Source organism: Myotis myotis, unplaced genomic scaffold (genome assembly GCF_014108235.1).
Source record: "Myotis myotis isolate mMyoMyo1 unplaced genomic scaffold, mMyoMyo1.p scaffold_m19_p_5, whole genome shotgun sequence".
In the NCBI taxonomy this organism is placed as follows: Eukaryota; Metazoa; Chordata; class Mammalia; order Chiroptera; family Vespertilionidae; genus Myotis; species Myotis myotis.
The window spans coordinates 94591945-94608554 of NW_023416357.1; the positions used below are offsets into that span (position 1 = coordinate 94591945).

The following is a 16610-nucleotide window of genomic DNA, read 5'->3' on the forward strand; positions in this document are numbered from 1 at the left end:
CATTATCTGTAAAATGGAGATGCCAATAATGCCCACTTCCTCTGTTGTAAAGGATGCAACACATCTGGTCATTAGAGTAGTTTGGCTTACGAGCTGGGGAGAAGGGGAGGGAAGGATGTATAGCATGGGCTTTGTTCAAAGGGAGGAAAGAACAAGAAATAGAAAAAGGTAGAGAAATGGAGGCAAAGGATGTCAAAGTGAGGTTTTGTTTGCCTGTGGGTCATTAGTGGAGGGGTCCCTTTCCCTCACTTTTCTCCATCTTCTTGGAGTCCGCCCTGGAGTCTGTTCTTTTAGCCCTTGCCCCACATCCCCCTTGCCCTGATTTGTGAGAGAGGGGCTGTGGCTCATGGCGAATGGGGGAGATTAACAAAAGAGGAAAAACACCTTTCCCCTTAACTGTCCTTTTTCTGGGCTCGGAGTACTTTCTCACCGATATTGGCATAAGCTTCCTTGGTCTCTTCATCACTTTCTATGTCGCACAACAGCCTGCTGAACTGCTCGCAGTTGATGGTGTCTGTGTCAGGTTCTGTGGGGAAAAGCCCCTTGAATGAGACAGGAGAGATCTGGGAAGAGGGCTGGCCAGGAAGGCGGAAGAGAGCAGCGGGGCTGGGCTGGGAGACGTTCCCAGTGAGAGAGCCAGCCTCCTGCCAGGGACAGGAGCTGTCCGCGGTGCTGACCGGAGCTCCGTGGCCCGCGCTTACACTGGTTGCTGCCAGTCTTCACTGCAGGCTGAGGGTGGGGAGGGGCTTGGGAGGGACGAGAAGGAGGAGAGCGCACCTAAGCAGAGATCGATCTCTTCCTCTCCAGCCAGGTCCATCTGGTCATAGAGGTGGTAGAGCTGCAAAGGGTCGGCATTGCTGTTGAGCAGCTCCAGGTACCCACCTTCTAGAGGCCCCAGCTCCATGGTGGTACACTGTCCACTGCCTGGAAGGGAGACACACGTGGTCATCTTATCAGAGGTTGAAAAGATGCAGAGAATTAACACAGTTACCAGCTGGGTTACTTGGTAAAGGCTGGGGTTAGGGTAGCCAACGAAAGTGCGCAAAAGAGCTCAGTCAGCTCCTCTTATATGCTCAGGACATGGGAAGAGGACGCCATAGTTCCTTCCTGCAAAAAACTTACACTAGGAAGATGCTCATAACACAGGAGAGGAAACTGGAGAAGTGCAGAGTCAAGACATCTTACACATGGTAAGCCAGGAGACCCGAGTTCCACATCCTGCACTGCCATAAATGATGACAGCTAGGACAGAGAGCACCTATGTGCCAGACCCATAGGCTAGTACACTTACTCCTCACATCAATAACTATATGAGGTGGGTATTATCATGATCCTTATTTTATACTATGGCTCTAGGGGAGAATCCTTCCTTGCCTCTTCCAGTAAACTAAGTCTCTGAGAGATGAAGTGAGTTACATAAGGTAACCCAAATCCAAGTGGAACCAGGATTTAGTCTGGGCAGACTGACTCAGGGACCTATTATTTAGCTGTAATGCTCTACTGCTGTGGGTGACCTTGAGCAATTCTCTGCTCCTCTCTGTACCTCAGTTTCCTAATCTGTAAATTGAAGCAGTTGGGGCAGATTTTCTGTAAGATCTTTCATTATCCTTTGTTAAAGGCCATAGAAAGTACCTTAGATGCTACTTCATTTAATCTTTAAGATAACCTTGGACATGTCCACACAAAAACTTATGTATAATTCGTAACAGCCAAAATAACAGAAGCAACTTAAATGTCCATCAGCGCAGGAATGGGTAAACAGGATGTGGTAAATCCATACAGTGGAATGTTATTCAGCCATAAAAAGAAATAAGTATTGACATATGCTACAACATGGATGAAACCTGAAAACAATCATGCTAAGTGAAAGAAGTCAGACAGAAAGGCCTGCATGTCATATGATTCCATTTATATGAAATATGCAGAATAGGCAAATCTTTAGGGGCAGATAGATTAGTAGCTAGGATTGGGGTGGAGTTGTGGGGGGAAATGGGGAGCAACTGTTAATGGTACAGGGTTTCTTTTGGGGAGGATGATGAAAATGTTCTAAAATTGATTGTGCAGAGGATTGCACAACTGTGTGAATATACTAAAAAGACCATTGGATTTAAATGGGTGCATTGTATGATGTATGAAGTATATCCCAATAAAGTTTTTATTTTTTCCCCACTGATTTTATTTTTTTTAAGAGACGGGGGAAGGGGGAGAGAGAGAAAGAAACACCTATGTGAGAGAGAGACACTGATTGGTTGCCTCCAATCCAGGTATGTGCCCATGACCAGGAATCTAACCTGCGACCGTTTGGTGTGAGGGCTGACACTCTAACCACTGAGAAACACCAGCAGGGCAAGTTTTTAAAACAAAACAAAACACTAACCCTGGAAGGTAGGCTAGCACCTGCTGGCTAAAGCCAGTTTGAAGCCTCACCTGTGTGGCTCCAATACAGGCAGTTCAGGTAGTCTACTGCTGCAACAAACCACCACAAAACGAGCACCTTAAAACAATACAGCCTTATTCTCTCAGTTCTTCAGCCAGAACTCCAAAATCAAGGTGCTGGCAGGGCCCTGGTCCCTGGAGGCTCTGGAGGAGAATCCTTCCTTGTCTCTTCTAGCTTCTGGGAACTGATGGCATTCCTTGGCATGTGGCCTTGTTGGCCAAGACACTCTAATCTCTGCCTCTGTGGTCACATCACCTCTTTGTGTCTCAAAGTTTCTGCCTTTTTCTTATAAGGACACTTGCCATTGGATGTAGGGCCCACCCGGATAATCCAGCTCTCGTTTCAAGATTCTTAACCTAATTACTGCAAAGGCCCATATCCAAAATAAGGTCACATTCTCAGGCTCTAGGGATTTGATGTGTTTATATCCTTTTGGGTGCCACCATTCAACGCACATGGGACACAGATACATGTTGGAAGGAATCAGAGGAAGCTTCTTGGAGGAGGTGAGAGAAGAGCTGGCCTTGAAGGCCAGGGATGTGAGAGAGCCTTCTGAGAACCCCCACCTGACCCAGAAGAAAGCAGAGTTAAAATGAGGAAGGACGGTAGGAGGGTAAGATTGTGAGAAAATACACACAACTCACTACCTTCCAGGTGCTCTTTTCCTTTCACTCAACAACTCTCACTACTGATGGGAGGGGGGTGGTGGGATCTCAGCACAGACCCAGAAGACAGAGAATGGACTTTCCAATCCAACAGAGGGCCCTGGCTGGAGTTGCCTATTTATAATGCGTTAGGCAGTGGTTACAGGAACCCAAACAACAGGTTTGCATCAGGGCCCAGCCAGCCATGACTGGAGGAAGCATAACTGAAAGGCCAAGCTACCGCCCTTTTCCTGGGCCAAGGCGGGGAGGCGGGGAGACCAGGGAGAGAGAAGGGCTGCATCTCTCCCAACACATGGCCTGAGAGCCCCAAGAAATCTACCATTTTCTCAAGGATGGGGAGGAAAGATGTCCCTGCCCCAAATCTTGCCTGCTGCCTGCCTCCCACTTTCAGTCTATGCTACTTGTTGGGAGTCTATTTTGTAGCCATCCGCCTCTTTTTCCAGGCAGTTAGACTTAGTGCTAACAACCCAGGACTGACCCCAGCAATTCCAGGAATGCGTTATATAACTTTGGTCAAGTTATCCAATCTCTGTTTTCTCACAGGGCAAAGCTTGAAGCTGAGCCTCATCAATAGACAGGCTCAGCTTCAAACTTTGGGCAATATCACTAAATGTGGTCAAATGCAGGAAACTACACTGACAAAGAGAAAGAAGGCAATTCATGGAAGTTTTGGAGTCAAATTGCCTGACTCTGAAAACACTGCTACTTACCAACCCACCCCAACCTGGAAAGTTCATTTTTTTTTATTATTAGTTAAGGTATTATAAATGTGTCCTCATCCCCCCCATTTACCCCCAACCTCCCAGGAAAGTTCATTTTTTAAACCTCTCAGAGCATCAGTTTCCCCACCTATAAAACAGAGATTAAAATAACTGGTAACTCCTAGGGGTTAGGTAAATTAATTCATGTAGTGCCCTTGGGAGGTGACTGGTGCTTAGTAAGCACTTAATGAATGGAAGCTTAGAACAGCATCCACATATACATGATGAGTACAATATGGGCAATGGCCATTATTATTATTATTACTAGTGGCCTGGTGCACAGAATTCGTGCACATTAAAAGGGAATTAGAGGAAATATTTTAATATTGCTATTTTCCCTTTATAATAGAAGTGTCAGAGATAAAATAAAATTAGTAAAATGTATATGAAAATCTTCCTCCTGTCAGAGTCTGGGGCGCGCCGTGGGACTCAGAGTCAAGTCCTCACCCACCCACGCACACCTCAAAATCACACGGGACCCAGACCCAGCTGCCCCCACCCCCATTGGGTGAGATCCAGACCTGGCCGGCCCCACCCCTGTCAAGCCCTGCCGGGTGGGGGGTGCGCCTTCAAGTCCCCCGTCAAACCCTGCTGGGCATGGGCATGGCTTGAGGTCCCCCGGCCTGGCGCTGGGGTGGGAGGCGCAACCTGAGGTGCCCCCGCCAGAGTTGGGGGTGCACCTTGAGATCCCCCATCAAGTCCCACTGAGCAGGGGGGCATGTCCTGAGGTCCCCCATCAAGCCCCGATGGGCAGAGTGCACGGCCTGAGGTCCCCCAGCCTGGCGCCAGGGTGGGGGGCATGGCCTGAGGTCCCTGTCAAGCCCTGCCAGGCAGGGGGTGCAGCCTGAGGTTCCCTGCCCTGGCCCGGCACCATGCAGCCTCACGTCCCTGCTGATGGCTCATTATGAGAACCCCACCTCCGCTGTGGCCGCAGCCACCTTGTGATGGTGTGAGCGTTAATTTGCATATTACCTCTTTATAATAAAGGATTATTATTATTGTTATTATTATCTTATTATAATTCACCTCTTACCTCTGAGGTTGACTAAGGGACCCTTTCTCTTCCACTCCTGCCTGAATCTCCACATTGTCAAGCCAAGATTTCTGTTGTTTTGCTTAAGGAAGCCTCACAGCCCCCATAGGAACAGTGTAATCACTGCCCACTGCCACCACTCATCACCACCACCAAGAAGGTGTCTAAGAGAAGCCACCCCAGGGTCTGCTCAACCTGGGCAAGAAGAAATCAACTCTTGACACCCCCAACATGCACCATGACACCTCCCTTCCCCAAAATGAACCCTGCACTTTGCAAACATCCTCTTAAGTAGACAGAGATTTGCAGCTCACAATAGACTTCTGCCTCCACCTCCATGCCCTTCGACTGAGCTCCCAAAGAGCCTCAGGGAGAAGGCAGGATGGGGTGGTATGCATTCTAGACAGAGGAGGATTCTCAAACACTTGTCCAAGGCCGCCTGGCTGCAGAGCCTGAGTTTGAATTCTGGCTGGAGGCCTTAGGCAAGTGACTTAACTGAGTATCCATTTTCCCACCACTGGATCAGAATAATGAAACCTACCTTGAGGGACCCTCAAAAGGCCAAGGGGGCCTCTGTGTGGTGCACCAAGCCCTCAGGAGGCCCACAGTCAGAGGAAGCCCATTAAGTCTGAGCTGGGACTCAGACCCAAGAGTCTAGGCTCCTAGTCTAGATCTCCAGCAAGGCCACAGTGCCTCCCATTCATGCCAAGATCTACTTGTCTCTCAGTCTAGCTCTTCTCCCCTCAAGTGGTCCCACGACCATGTTTCCTGTGTCTCTAGATCAGCAGTTCTCAATCTGTGGGTCGCGACCCCTTTGGGGGTCAAATGACCCTTTCACAGAGGTCGCCTAAGACCATTGGAAAATACATATATAATTACATATTGTTTTTGTGATTAATCACTATGCTTTATGTTCAATTTGTAACAATGAAAATACATCCTGCATATCAGATATTTACATTACGATTCATAACAGTAGCAAAATTACAGTTATGAAGTAGCAACGAAAATAATTTTATGGTTGGGGGTCACCACAACATGAGGGACTAAAGGGTCACGGCATTAGGTAGGTTGAGAACCACTGCTCTAGATGCTTAGGATATTATTCAAAGGCCCTTCAACTAGACCCTTTCTCCCACCTGCAATTCCAGGGGGCGGGGCGGGGGGGGGAGGGGATGCTGATGGCAGAGATGGCCCTGGTCACCACACTGCAGAGGAGAGAGGCCCCTTCAGCTGCCCAGCACAGGGCAGACCATAGAGGCGGAGCGCTGGGAGGGCAGGCCCCTGTCCGTCTCACTCACCTAAACCTGGGTTCCAGCACATGGTGGGCTCCCTCCATCAACAGGAATGATGTGTAACTAGAATTCACAGGTGCCTTCTGAGTGCCAAGCACCGAATGACATGATGTATAAACATGACCCCATTTAGTCTAACTCACACATTAGCTATTTGTATTCCCTTTCCTCCGAGGAAGAATCAGGCTCAGAGAGAAGAGTGGGGAGCTGGGTTCTGAACCGCCTGCCTGGCTCCCAAGTCTTAGCTTTTGCTAGTCACTCTTGGCCCCCAGTGCCCCTGGGGAGGTGCCTTCACCCCGCGAGAGAGGATGTGGGTGGCAAGATTATTTCTCCTTTTGAGGAGCTTCTGGGGCGCAGCAGAGCAGTCTGTGTGTTTTTGATAAATGGGCAGTATTTTTAGAAGGTCCTCTTTGAACCCACCCTTCCCCCGGGGCTACCACCTTCCACATCCAACTGAAAAAATGTTCCTAGTCCTTTTGCCACCAAAAGTCCCTTCTGGGGATCAGTTCTATTTTCATTTCAGACTATACTGTAGGTTTTGAAAGAGTGTATGCACCAAAATGGTTTCTGAAATAAAAATTCATTTTTCTCTCCCCCCGACCCCCGCCCGCCCTGGGGAAATCAAGTGTGACCAGAATGTCCTTAGGCCCGAGCAGCTTGACGTTCCGTTTATGAAGCTCTTCTTGTGTCAACATAACATCCTCCCAGGAAGAGGGCATATATCTTTGAGGGTCTGAGGAGGAATTGAGAGGGAGAAAGGGGCTCCTCTGTTGCCCCCCCAAAACCTTCAGCACTGCTCTGCACTGCAAGAGTATGAGAAGTGATACCTTCCTACTTGTTGACTATGAACTTCTCCTCTGGAAGGAATGGAAAAATCTCAGAACTGTGTGTCTAGAGACATGGGTTTGAGTTCCAGCACTACCTTTGATCTTAAAAAAAAATTATACACACACACACACACACACACATAATTTCAGAGAGGAAGAAAAAGGGAGAGATAGGAACATCAATGATGAGAGAGAATCATTTAATGGCTGCCTCCTGAATGCCCCTCAATGGGGACCGAGCCTGCAACCCAAGCATTCACCCCGAGCAGGAATCACACCGAGACTTCCTGGTTCATAGGTTGATGCTCAACCACTGAACCATGCCAGCCGGGCTATCTTTGATCTTGAGTTCATTTCTTTACCCCTCGGAACCCGAGTTTCACCAACTGGCTGTGCGAGTCCATACAGTCAAGACCTTTTGGGATTCTAGATTTCTCGTGCCTTTCTCCTTTCTATTCCCCCAAGGCCCCCTCAGCACCCTCATAAGAAGCTGCTTCCGGAGGTCAGACAGTGGTAGGAAGCAGAGACCCAGAGATACTTATCTACCACAACCAGCACCCAATCAGCATCTCTGTGGGTCTCAGGTCAAATAAGTTCCTCTTTTCTCTTGCACCCTGCAGTCCTCCAGATAAACACAAAGAAACCTCATTTTTTCTCTCTGTAACACAATGATTTACTGGGCATCTCCTACAAGAAAAGCACCAGCTCGGGCCTCCAGGCCCCTAAAGAGGTTTCAAAATAAAGTCCCTGCCTAGAAGGGTGTGGTGCAGACCCGGGTAATATTTTAGAAGAGGGAAAAAATAGGATCATAATAGTACAGGGGTTAAGAAGGTGAGCTCTGGGTTCAAACCCCAGTTCCACAGTAACTGTGTGAGTTCACACGGGTGACCTAGCCTCGCTGGGTTGTGAGGTCTACTGTGCTGGTCTGGCATCGCGTGTCTACCTCATCTGTTTGCTGTGACTCGCCTACAGTGACACATCAGGACGTGTTTCTAAGCTGTAAGCTCCACAGTGAAAACAGCAAGTTGTCACTTGACACTGTACAACCGGAAAAAAATGGAAAGCTGGGCAACGCTCTCAAACGGGCTGGAGGGAGAGGGCTGATGTGACCGCCCCAGAGAAGAACCTGGACCACGTAGCATAGCTAAGGATGCAGAGACCCTACAACCCAGCAACTCTGTGCTTGGGTCTGTGCAGCACCAAGAACTCTTCCCATAGCTCCACAAGGACACACATCTGAGGATACTCACTGCTGTGCTATGAGTGGTGACAGGGAGTTGGAGGCCACCTGTCGTCCCTTGCTGGGGGAGGGACAGGAAAAAGTAGCCCCTACAACCCATGGAGGGATGGTGCAGTGATTAGAAGCAGCAGACCAAATGCACACAGAGCAACACGGGTGGGCTGTCATAACACAGTACAGAGTTAAAAAGTAAAAAAACAGGATGAACTCTGGTAGCCCAGTTCTAGACGTGCAGAGTGACAACATGCTCATACAAAAAGCAACGCATATTTTACAAGAACACATACAAACAGGAGGAAGAAGGTAAAGGGGGTCAAATATACGGTGATGGAAGGGGACTAGACTTTTGGTAGGGAGTTTACCATGCAGCATACAGGTGATGTATTATAGAGTTACTGGTGTATACTTGAAAATTCTATAATGTTATTAACCAATGTCACCCCAATAAATTCAATTTAAAAGAAAGGACACATATATACAAAAGGACACACACTGAATGCGTTGGAAAGGGTGACAGAAAGGGAAGAGGGAAACTGAAGAGTTGCCTTATGTGGACCAAAGACCACAGAGTGCTATGAAGTGAGGTGTGTAGTTAGCAAGGTTGAAAGGCTCCTGAAGTTTACAAGAAACAAAGCAGCCCTAACCGGTTTGGCTCAGTGGATAGAGCGTCGGCCTGCGGACTGAAAGGTCCCAGGTTCGATTCTGGTCAAGGGCATGTACCTGGGTTGCGTGCACATCCCCAGTAGGGGGTGTGCAGGAGGCAGCTGGTCGATGTTTCTCTCTCATCGATGTTTCTAACTCTCTATCTCTCTCCCTTCCTCTCTGTAAAAAATCAATAAACTATATTTAAAATAAAAAAAGAAACAAAGCAAAGTCAAACACGATGGACGCTTCATGGGATGGAGTATCTCTGTGGCTCCCCAACAGAGCCTGGCACCTATTGATACTGGGGAAGGAACACCTGCACTCTTGAGACCCTGTAGGCTACCCCAGGAGGGGCAATCTGGGCCCAAGAGCCTGCAGTCCTGGGGGAAGGAGATGAGAATGGCCAGAGCTTGGAGGAGGACAGGGGAAGGCAGGGCCGCCTTCAGAGGAGAAATCCCCAGCACTCTGGCCCGCTGTCTGCCAGCCCAACGTGGGCACCGCAGGAAAATAAGAAACTGCTGGTTCCACTCAAGACTTTCACTTCCTAGAGGGACTTGAGGAAGTCTCAAGAGACAGAAGGGAAACTGAGGTATGTGGCAATGCTGAGGGGTTTATGGGGCTGGAAGTGGCTGGAGGTTCTAGTCCAGGGGTGGGCAAACTTTTTGACTCGAGGGCCACAATGGGTTCTTAAACTGGACCGGAGGGCCGGAACAAAAGCATGGATGGAGTGTTTGTGTGAACTAATATAAATTCAAAGTAAACATCATTACATAAAAGGGTACAGTCTTTTATTTCAATAGTTTTATTCATTTCAAACGGGCCGGATCCGGCCCGCGGGCCGTAGTTTGCCCACGGCTGTTCTAGTCTCTTCTCTTCCAGGCAGGGAGATCAGAAGACCTGTGTGCATGCAAGTGTGTGCATGAGTGTGAGCATGTACAAGAGGGCAGCAGGCCAGACAAGCTCCATGTCAGGAGAGGTCTGGAAATACTGCTATTGGTTAGCTCTGGCACTCGACTCTAACTGCAGGCTCTTATGCCTCAGGGGGCTTGACTTGGAATATGACTCAAAAATGAGGGTTGAGTCAGACCCATAGGCCTAGGTATTTTATCTCCCAAAGCAATCTGAGTTTGTATATGGGTGTCTTAATTACCCTTGCAACGTCTCCATATAGAGTACACGATTGTTGCCAAAGTTCCCACTATCCCCTATTGCCTTCTGCCTGACCCCATTTTGCACTATTATGGTCCTTCAGGCATTTGGGTTTGTAACCCTTGTCTCAGAGACCCTCTAAGGTCCCTTCTGTCTCTGACCTGCTAGAAAGAGGATGGCTTGGAATGGGTGGGTGATTGGGGCAGAAAGAGGCAGGATTAAACTGTTCTGCCCCACAATGGCACAGGAGGGTCTATTCCAACAGAAGGTCTTGGAGGGGACTGGCCCTGCACACCCACACGGTCAACTCCACAAAGGGGAGAAGCAGGAAGCATGGGAATTGTGGCATCTGGGATGGTAGGTGTGTCTTTCCAGCTCTGATGCCAGTTTGCACTGAAAGGCAGTTAAGAGATAAGCTGTCTGGGAACTGTGAGGCATGGAGTTCCATTGGATGCCAGTGGACCTACCCACCCCCCCTCCCCCAGTTCCAGCACCCTCAAGTATCTTGGCATTTCCATCACAGCTCCCCAGCCCCTCTGCTGAACAAAGGGGCCTCAGAGCAGGAAAGCCAAAAATGGAAGCATGATTGGCTCAGGCCCTGATCACAGGGCTTCTCAGCAGTTGGAGGGAGGGGGGAGGGAGTGGACGGGCATGGCCATAGAGATGGCTGAGTTTCAACAGACCAAGGATGAGATCAACATAGGGACTCATGAGACCTGGGATTTGGGCCCTGCTCTGCATCTGATGGGCTGTGACAGGGGAGCCCTTTTCCGTCTCTGGTCTCCAGTGCCCTCATCTGTTAAGTACGAATGTCACTCTAGAGCAGTGGCTTTCAAATGAAATTGAAAAGAGCCCGAATCTCAGAACAGGCGATGAGGGAGCTGTTTGGTTCAAGGGGGTGGGGGGCCCTGAACCTCCCCTCCCCAAAAGGGGCTGCCCAGCGTACAGTTAAAAACACAACTTCAGGCGGCCGTTTAGGCCTTGGCCTCCAGATACTCTCTGACTTGACAATTTACACTTGTGTGGTGGATACTGTGGTGTGTTGCTCAGACCAACACAATTAGCAACAGCTGCTGACGGCAAGTGGTTCAAGCTCACAGCTCAAGCTCTCTCAAAATAATCCAAAGTCACACTCTCTCTAGGGGTAGCCCACGTGTGACGATTGGTGGCAGTGACTGCAAAGGTCTGATCTCCGTGTCTCAATGTGAGATAACCCTGTAGTCTGGCCCAGCTTCAGCATTCCCCCTAGGATTGGCTGAGACCTTTGATATGACTATATTGTAACCCAACTCCTCCCTCTGCCCAGTTCTGCTTCCTGCCTTTCCCCTCGGGTCTCCCCGACCAACCACGTCCTCTCTCCAATAAGCCCTCTATGTGCAAATCTCCATCTCCTAGTTTGCTTCCCAGGGAGCCTCACCCAAGACAACTCGGCTCTGGTTTTTCCCAAGTGGGGTCTGGAAATCATAAAGAACCCCACATTGGCTCGGCTGACATAGTTCAGTGGTTGAATGTCAACCTATGAATCCGGAGGTCCTGGTTCGATTCCTAGTTGGGGTGCATGCCCTGGTTTCGGGCTCGATCCCCAGTGTGGGACGTGCAGGAGGCAGCCAATCAATGATTCTCTCATCATTGATGTTTCTGTCTCTCTTCCTCTCTCCCTTCCTCTCTGAAATCAATAAAAAAAATTTTTTTTATATAAAGAACCTCACAGATGCCCCCACAGAGACCAGTTCTGAGAGCTCAGGTAAGCCACCTATCTCTCTGGACCCCCATTGAAGGAATCCACCTCATCACAACTTGGGGAATCTTAGAACTCAAACAAGACCACCTTGGTTTGTGCATGTGTCAGTAAGTGGTACAGTTATTGGGGGTGGGGGGCTGGTGGCCCTGGGACAAAAAGGGAGGAGACACACTATAAGGGCTGCAGCCAAGGGCTGAGGGGTGCCTGCAGTGCTAGTGCAGAAGGTAATCCTCCTTCCGGGCTCCCTGGCCTCCCCACCCTCCAATGGCCTTCCCTTTGCATGTCCCAACATTTCTAGCTGCAGTCAATGACCTGGAAAAGGAGTCAACACATTTTGGAGGGAAGAGAGCCTGAGCCAGATTGCTGGGGCGGGAAGGGGAATGAGGCTGCTGTGCTCAACCCTCCCTCTACCTAATATGACACCTAAACCAGCACTTAGCCTTCTGCTGGGTGCTGCAAACTCCGAGATGAATCTCAGGCTGGCCCTGTCTGCCAGGATCTGTCTACAGAGCTCAGCAGTCGACAGACTTGGCTATGAATTAAAACTGCCCCAGAAAGAAGAGAGAGAGAGAGAGAGAGAATAAAAAACCTGCCTGGAAAAAGTTGCTAACCACATAGCAGCCTGGGCCTCACCCCCACTAAGTTCTGATTCAGTAGGTCTAAGCAGGGCCTGGGAATCTGAATTTTTGAATGAGTATCCTTTCGTGTCTCCTTTTTGGCACATTCTGAGCACTAAGAGAGGTTTTATTTCCAAGGAAACTGAGTTTCCACTCGCCAAGAAGACACTGACTCACCTGGCAGGGCATTCTTGACCACCAGGAAGGCTACGATTCTCCTTCCCTCAAGGGAACTTTATAGACCTCCGTTTCTGCCACCGCTGGACACTTCCTCTATTCTTAAATTTTTCATTTCAAAAGTCCCTCAGCCGCTCTACTCTTGATCTAGGAGCCCTCAGTCCCACAGCTTAGATTGTTACAATAGCTACAAGGTCTTTCCACGAATGCAGAGTCTCCCAAACTTCAGCCAATCATCTGCCTCCTTTAGAATTTTTCATCATATCTTCATACCACCTATTCTATAATTTACCTTAGCATTTTCCTTAAATTAATTTTTAAAGAAACAAATATATTCATTTTAAAAGAAAACTTTCTAGCTTGGCTGGCATAGCTCAGTGGCTGAGCGTCAACCTATGAACCAGGAGGTCTGTGTTTGATTCCCAGTTGGGGCACAAGCCCGGGTTGCAGGCTCCATACCCAGTGTGGGGCATGCAGGAGGCAGCCAATCAATGATTGTCTCTCATCATTGATGTTTCTATTTCTCTCTCCCTCTCCCTTCCGCTCTGATATCAATAAAACATATATATTAAAAAAAAAAAGAAAACTTTCTAGAGTTGAAGGCAAGGACTCAGACATATACATGAATAGCCATAAAAGCGCTATTCACAATAGACAAAAGGTGGAAACAACTCAAGTACCCATGGACAGATAAACAGATAAGCAAAACGTGGTCTATCCATACATTGGACAATCACTCAGCCATAAAAAGGAATGAAGTTCTGACCCAGGCTACAACATGGAGGCACTTTGAAGGTATTATGCTAAGTGAAAGAAGCCAGACACAAAAGGACAACTACATGATTCCACTTATCTGAGGCACCTAGAATAGTCAAGTTCTTAGAAACAGAAAGTTGAATGGTGGTTGCCAGGGACTGGGGTGGGGAGAGGAGAATAAGGAGTTATTGTTTAATGGAGACAGACTAAGATGGAGAAGATGAAAAAGTTCTGGAGATGGATGGTGGTTACGGTTGCACAACATCGTGAATGCACTTACTGCCTCTAAATTGCACATTTAAAATGGTTACATTGGTCAAGTTTGTTATTATTTTAGAAAAAGAAAACTTTCTATGACTACTTCATATGAAAAAAAAAACACAAAAAAACAACACACCAAAACCACAGTATCACTTGCCATTGAAAACAAAACAAGGTTATCAAAATAATGTTAGCTGCCTTACCAGTTTGTTAAAAAGGAACCTTAGTGAGTACCACATAGCCTTTAGAGTGCTGTTAAAGACCCCTACACACAAAACAGAAGGAGGATGAAAAAGAACCAGAAAAGCACCAGTTTCCTCCCTATGAGAACCAGTGTCAATCAATGCCTCTTGGAGAACGGTCTTTGGACCACTCACCACATATGTGTCCAAGTCTTTGGAAAACCTCCCTTCTGCTCTGAAGACCTCAATTCAAATTCTGACTCTACCAACTACTCAGCTGTTTCTATCACATGGAGAGAGTACAAGGGTTGGGGCACATCTGTGCCTCTCAATGTGTGTATGACCATCGGACCCCTGACATAAGAATCGCTTGGGATAAATGGTTTAACCTGCCATTTGGAGGCCCACCCCCAGGCCTAGCCAATGGGGTTTAGGGGCAGGGCCTTGGAACCTGCACACTATACAGCCTCCAGGGGACCCCATGTGTGGGAAGTTGGGACCCCCTGGCTCAGTTATCTCTGAGGACCCTTCCAGTCCACATCCTGGCATCTTGGAGACCAGGTCCTTGTCTAAGGCAGCCTGGGGTTTGGAAGATGAGTTGCTGGGGTCTCCTCCCCTCCCCCTTCATCTCCACCAGGCCAGGCACAGGGATGGGGGATGTCTGGCCAGCGACATCATTCGGTCTGGCCCTGCCAAGGAACTAGGGGTGAGTTAATTAAATGTTTGACCAAATATAGCAGGCTAATTTTTAAGTTGATAATTTTTAAGTTGATAATCTATATATATAAAAAGCCAGCGACCAGAAGGCCTTAATGATCAGACCAACCAGTCACTATGACACCCACTGAGGCCAGCCAACCGGCTGATCAGGGGGTGGGGTTGGATGGCCAACCCCACCCCCCTTCCCCCAGGCCAGCCCAGCCCAGCCCCGGATTGCCCACCCCATCCCATCAGCCCGCAGCCCCTCCCCCCAGCCAGCCCCCTCTCCCAATTGCCCCACACACACCAACTGGGGGTGGGGCTGGCCAGCCAATCTCCCATGGCCCCTGCTCCAGCCACTGGCCCTCAATTGCCCCCCCCCCCCCCACTCCAATTGGAGGCGGGTCCGCCAGCTAATCTCCCAGGCACCTCTCCCCAGCCCACCAGCCCTGATTGCTCCTATGGGGCAGGCCTGCAGGCCAACCTCCCCCATCTCCTCCTCCCCACAGATGCTCAAATTGGTGCACTGGGCCTCTAGTGACATTATAAATATCCAAATGGCCTTTGGCAGAAAAATGCTTCTTCATCACTGCTAGAACAAGAAGCACCAATTTTCTTAACCTTCTGGTTGACCTGAAGTAGGTCTTTGGGCGGGGAAGGTTGGGTGGGGAAGGGAAGTGCACAGATGGAAGACTTCTTGCCCAAGTAAGGAACCCCTGGCTGCCATTGGAAGCGGGGCGCTGTGGTCTTCTGGGCTGTATCCCGTCCCTGTATCAGGTGGACAGAGGGCCTGTGAGACTCAGAGAACTGCCGTGTTAAGGGCCCCAGACAGAGCTAGACATGGTGGCTCCAACTCCAGCATTCTGGGGCCCTAGAGAGCACACACCCCCATTCCAGGGGCTCAGGACCCCAAAGCGAGGTAGAGACACCAACTTTCAAAGACATTCCGGGAAAGACCCCGCCTCCCAATATCCTCAGAGAGGCGAGGATTTCTCCAGCGGCTAAAGTTTCTCAAGTTTGGACTTCCCGGAGCCCTCCCTGCAGGGGATCCCCCCGGGGAGCCGTTCCCAGACTCCAGAGTCTGAGCAGAGATATGATCCAACAGGGACACTGAGCCCCACGCCCCCCTTTCAAGGGCCCCCACGGAGGAAGGGCTTGCGACCCCTGCACTCACCTGCGCGCCTCTACAGACTCTAGGAGGCGCCCTCAGCCAGCCCCGGGCTGACCCAACACCTGTTTCTGCTCCGCGCTCTCCCTCCGAGTCCCAGTCCCTCTGCGGACGCTCCCTCCCACCGGGCTCTCCCTGCCTCCCTCGGCCCCAGCGTTTGGGGCGCTGCAGCCCAGCGCCGGTTCCCAGCTCAGGGTCCTTCAAGGGATGCTGGAAACCACGAGTTTCCCAGGTCTACATTCTGCACACGCTCTTCCCCTGCTCCCAGCCTTGCTGTGTGACCTCCGTCAGGCAAGTAGCTGCCCTTCTGAGTCTCAATTCCCAGCCGAACTTTAGGGGCGGCAGAGGGGACCTTGCGCACCTACCGCTGTTCCCTGGACTCGGGCGCAGTGCCGCGCTGCTGGCGGCCTCTCCCTCCGACAGCTCCGGGGCTATGGTGAGCCTGCATGGCCAGTGACTTGGCCACGCTGCCTCCACCCCCTGCAGCTGCCCTTTTTCTCTTTCATTTTCATTCTCCTCCGCGAGGCTTGGACCAGACCGGGGAGTAAACAGGCATCCAAGCCTCCCCCTGCTGCGTCTACCACGTGGCTTCTCAGAAGCACCTCCGTGGCACCCTTACACCCCTGGGCGCCTCCAGGGCGTCCCCTGCTGCGGGGCACCAGCCTGCCCACGGGCATGTGATCTGCACGCCCTGGCTTGCAGGGAGTTCATCCCCTCGGTTTCTGTCTAGCTCACCACCGTGAAGGCAGCAAACCACGCTGCAGGGCATGTGAACCAGAGCCTGCTCCCTGAGCTTTACTTCCAGGAAGCTGGGTGCTCTTGGGGGGCGGGGCGGGGGTGGGGGTTTCAGGGGGAGAGAAACAACGCCTCAGGGACCTGCACTGGAGGTTCAGCCCAGCAACCTGGCATTTCCAATACCACACCCCCTGCCGCATGACTCTTGCCTTCCTCCTCCAG

General features: G+C 50.1%; 1 protein-coding gene across 7 annotated transcripts in view; it reads right to left on the bottom strand.

Annotated features, from left to right (window-relative positions):
• CIITA (class II major histocompatibility complex transactivator) overlaps positions 1-16610 on the bottom strand; it is a 53248-nt gene that overhangs the window by 23873 nt on the left and 12765 nt on the right. For 3 of the 7 annotated variants that reach the window (XM_036309581.1, XM_036309582.1, XM_036309584.1), the window contains exons 2-3: positions 778-924; positions 431-526 (exon numbers count right to left, since the gene is read on the bottom strand). In XM_036309581.1, coding sequence (XP_036165474.1) covers positions 431-526; positions 778-924 — 243 coding nt within the window. Of the gene's footprint in view, positions 1-430; positions 527-777; positions 925-16018; positions 16246-16610 lie in introns of those variants that run through there. The other 4 variants (XM_036309583.1, XM_036309585.1, XM_036309587.1 and 1 more) reach the window with 3 other exon arrangements.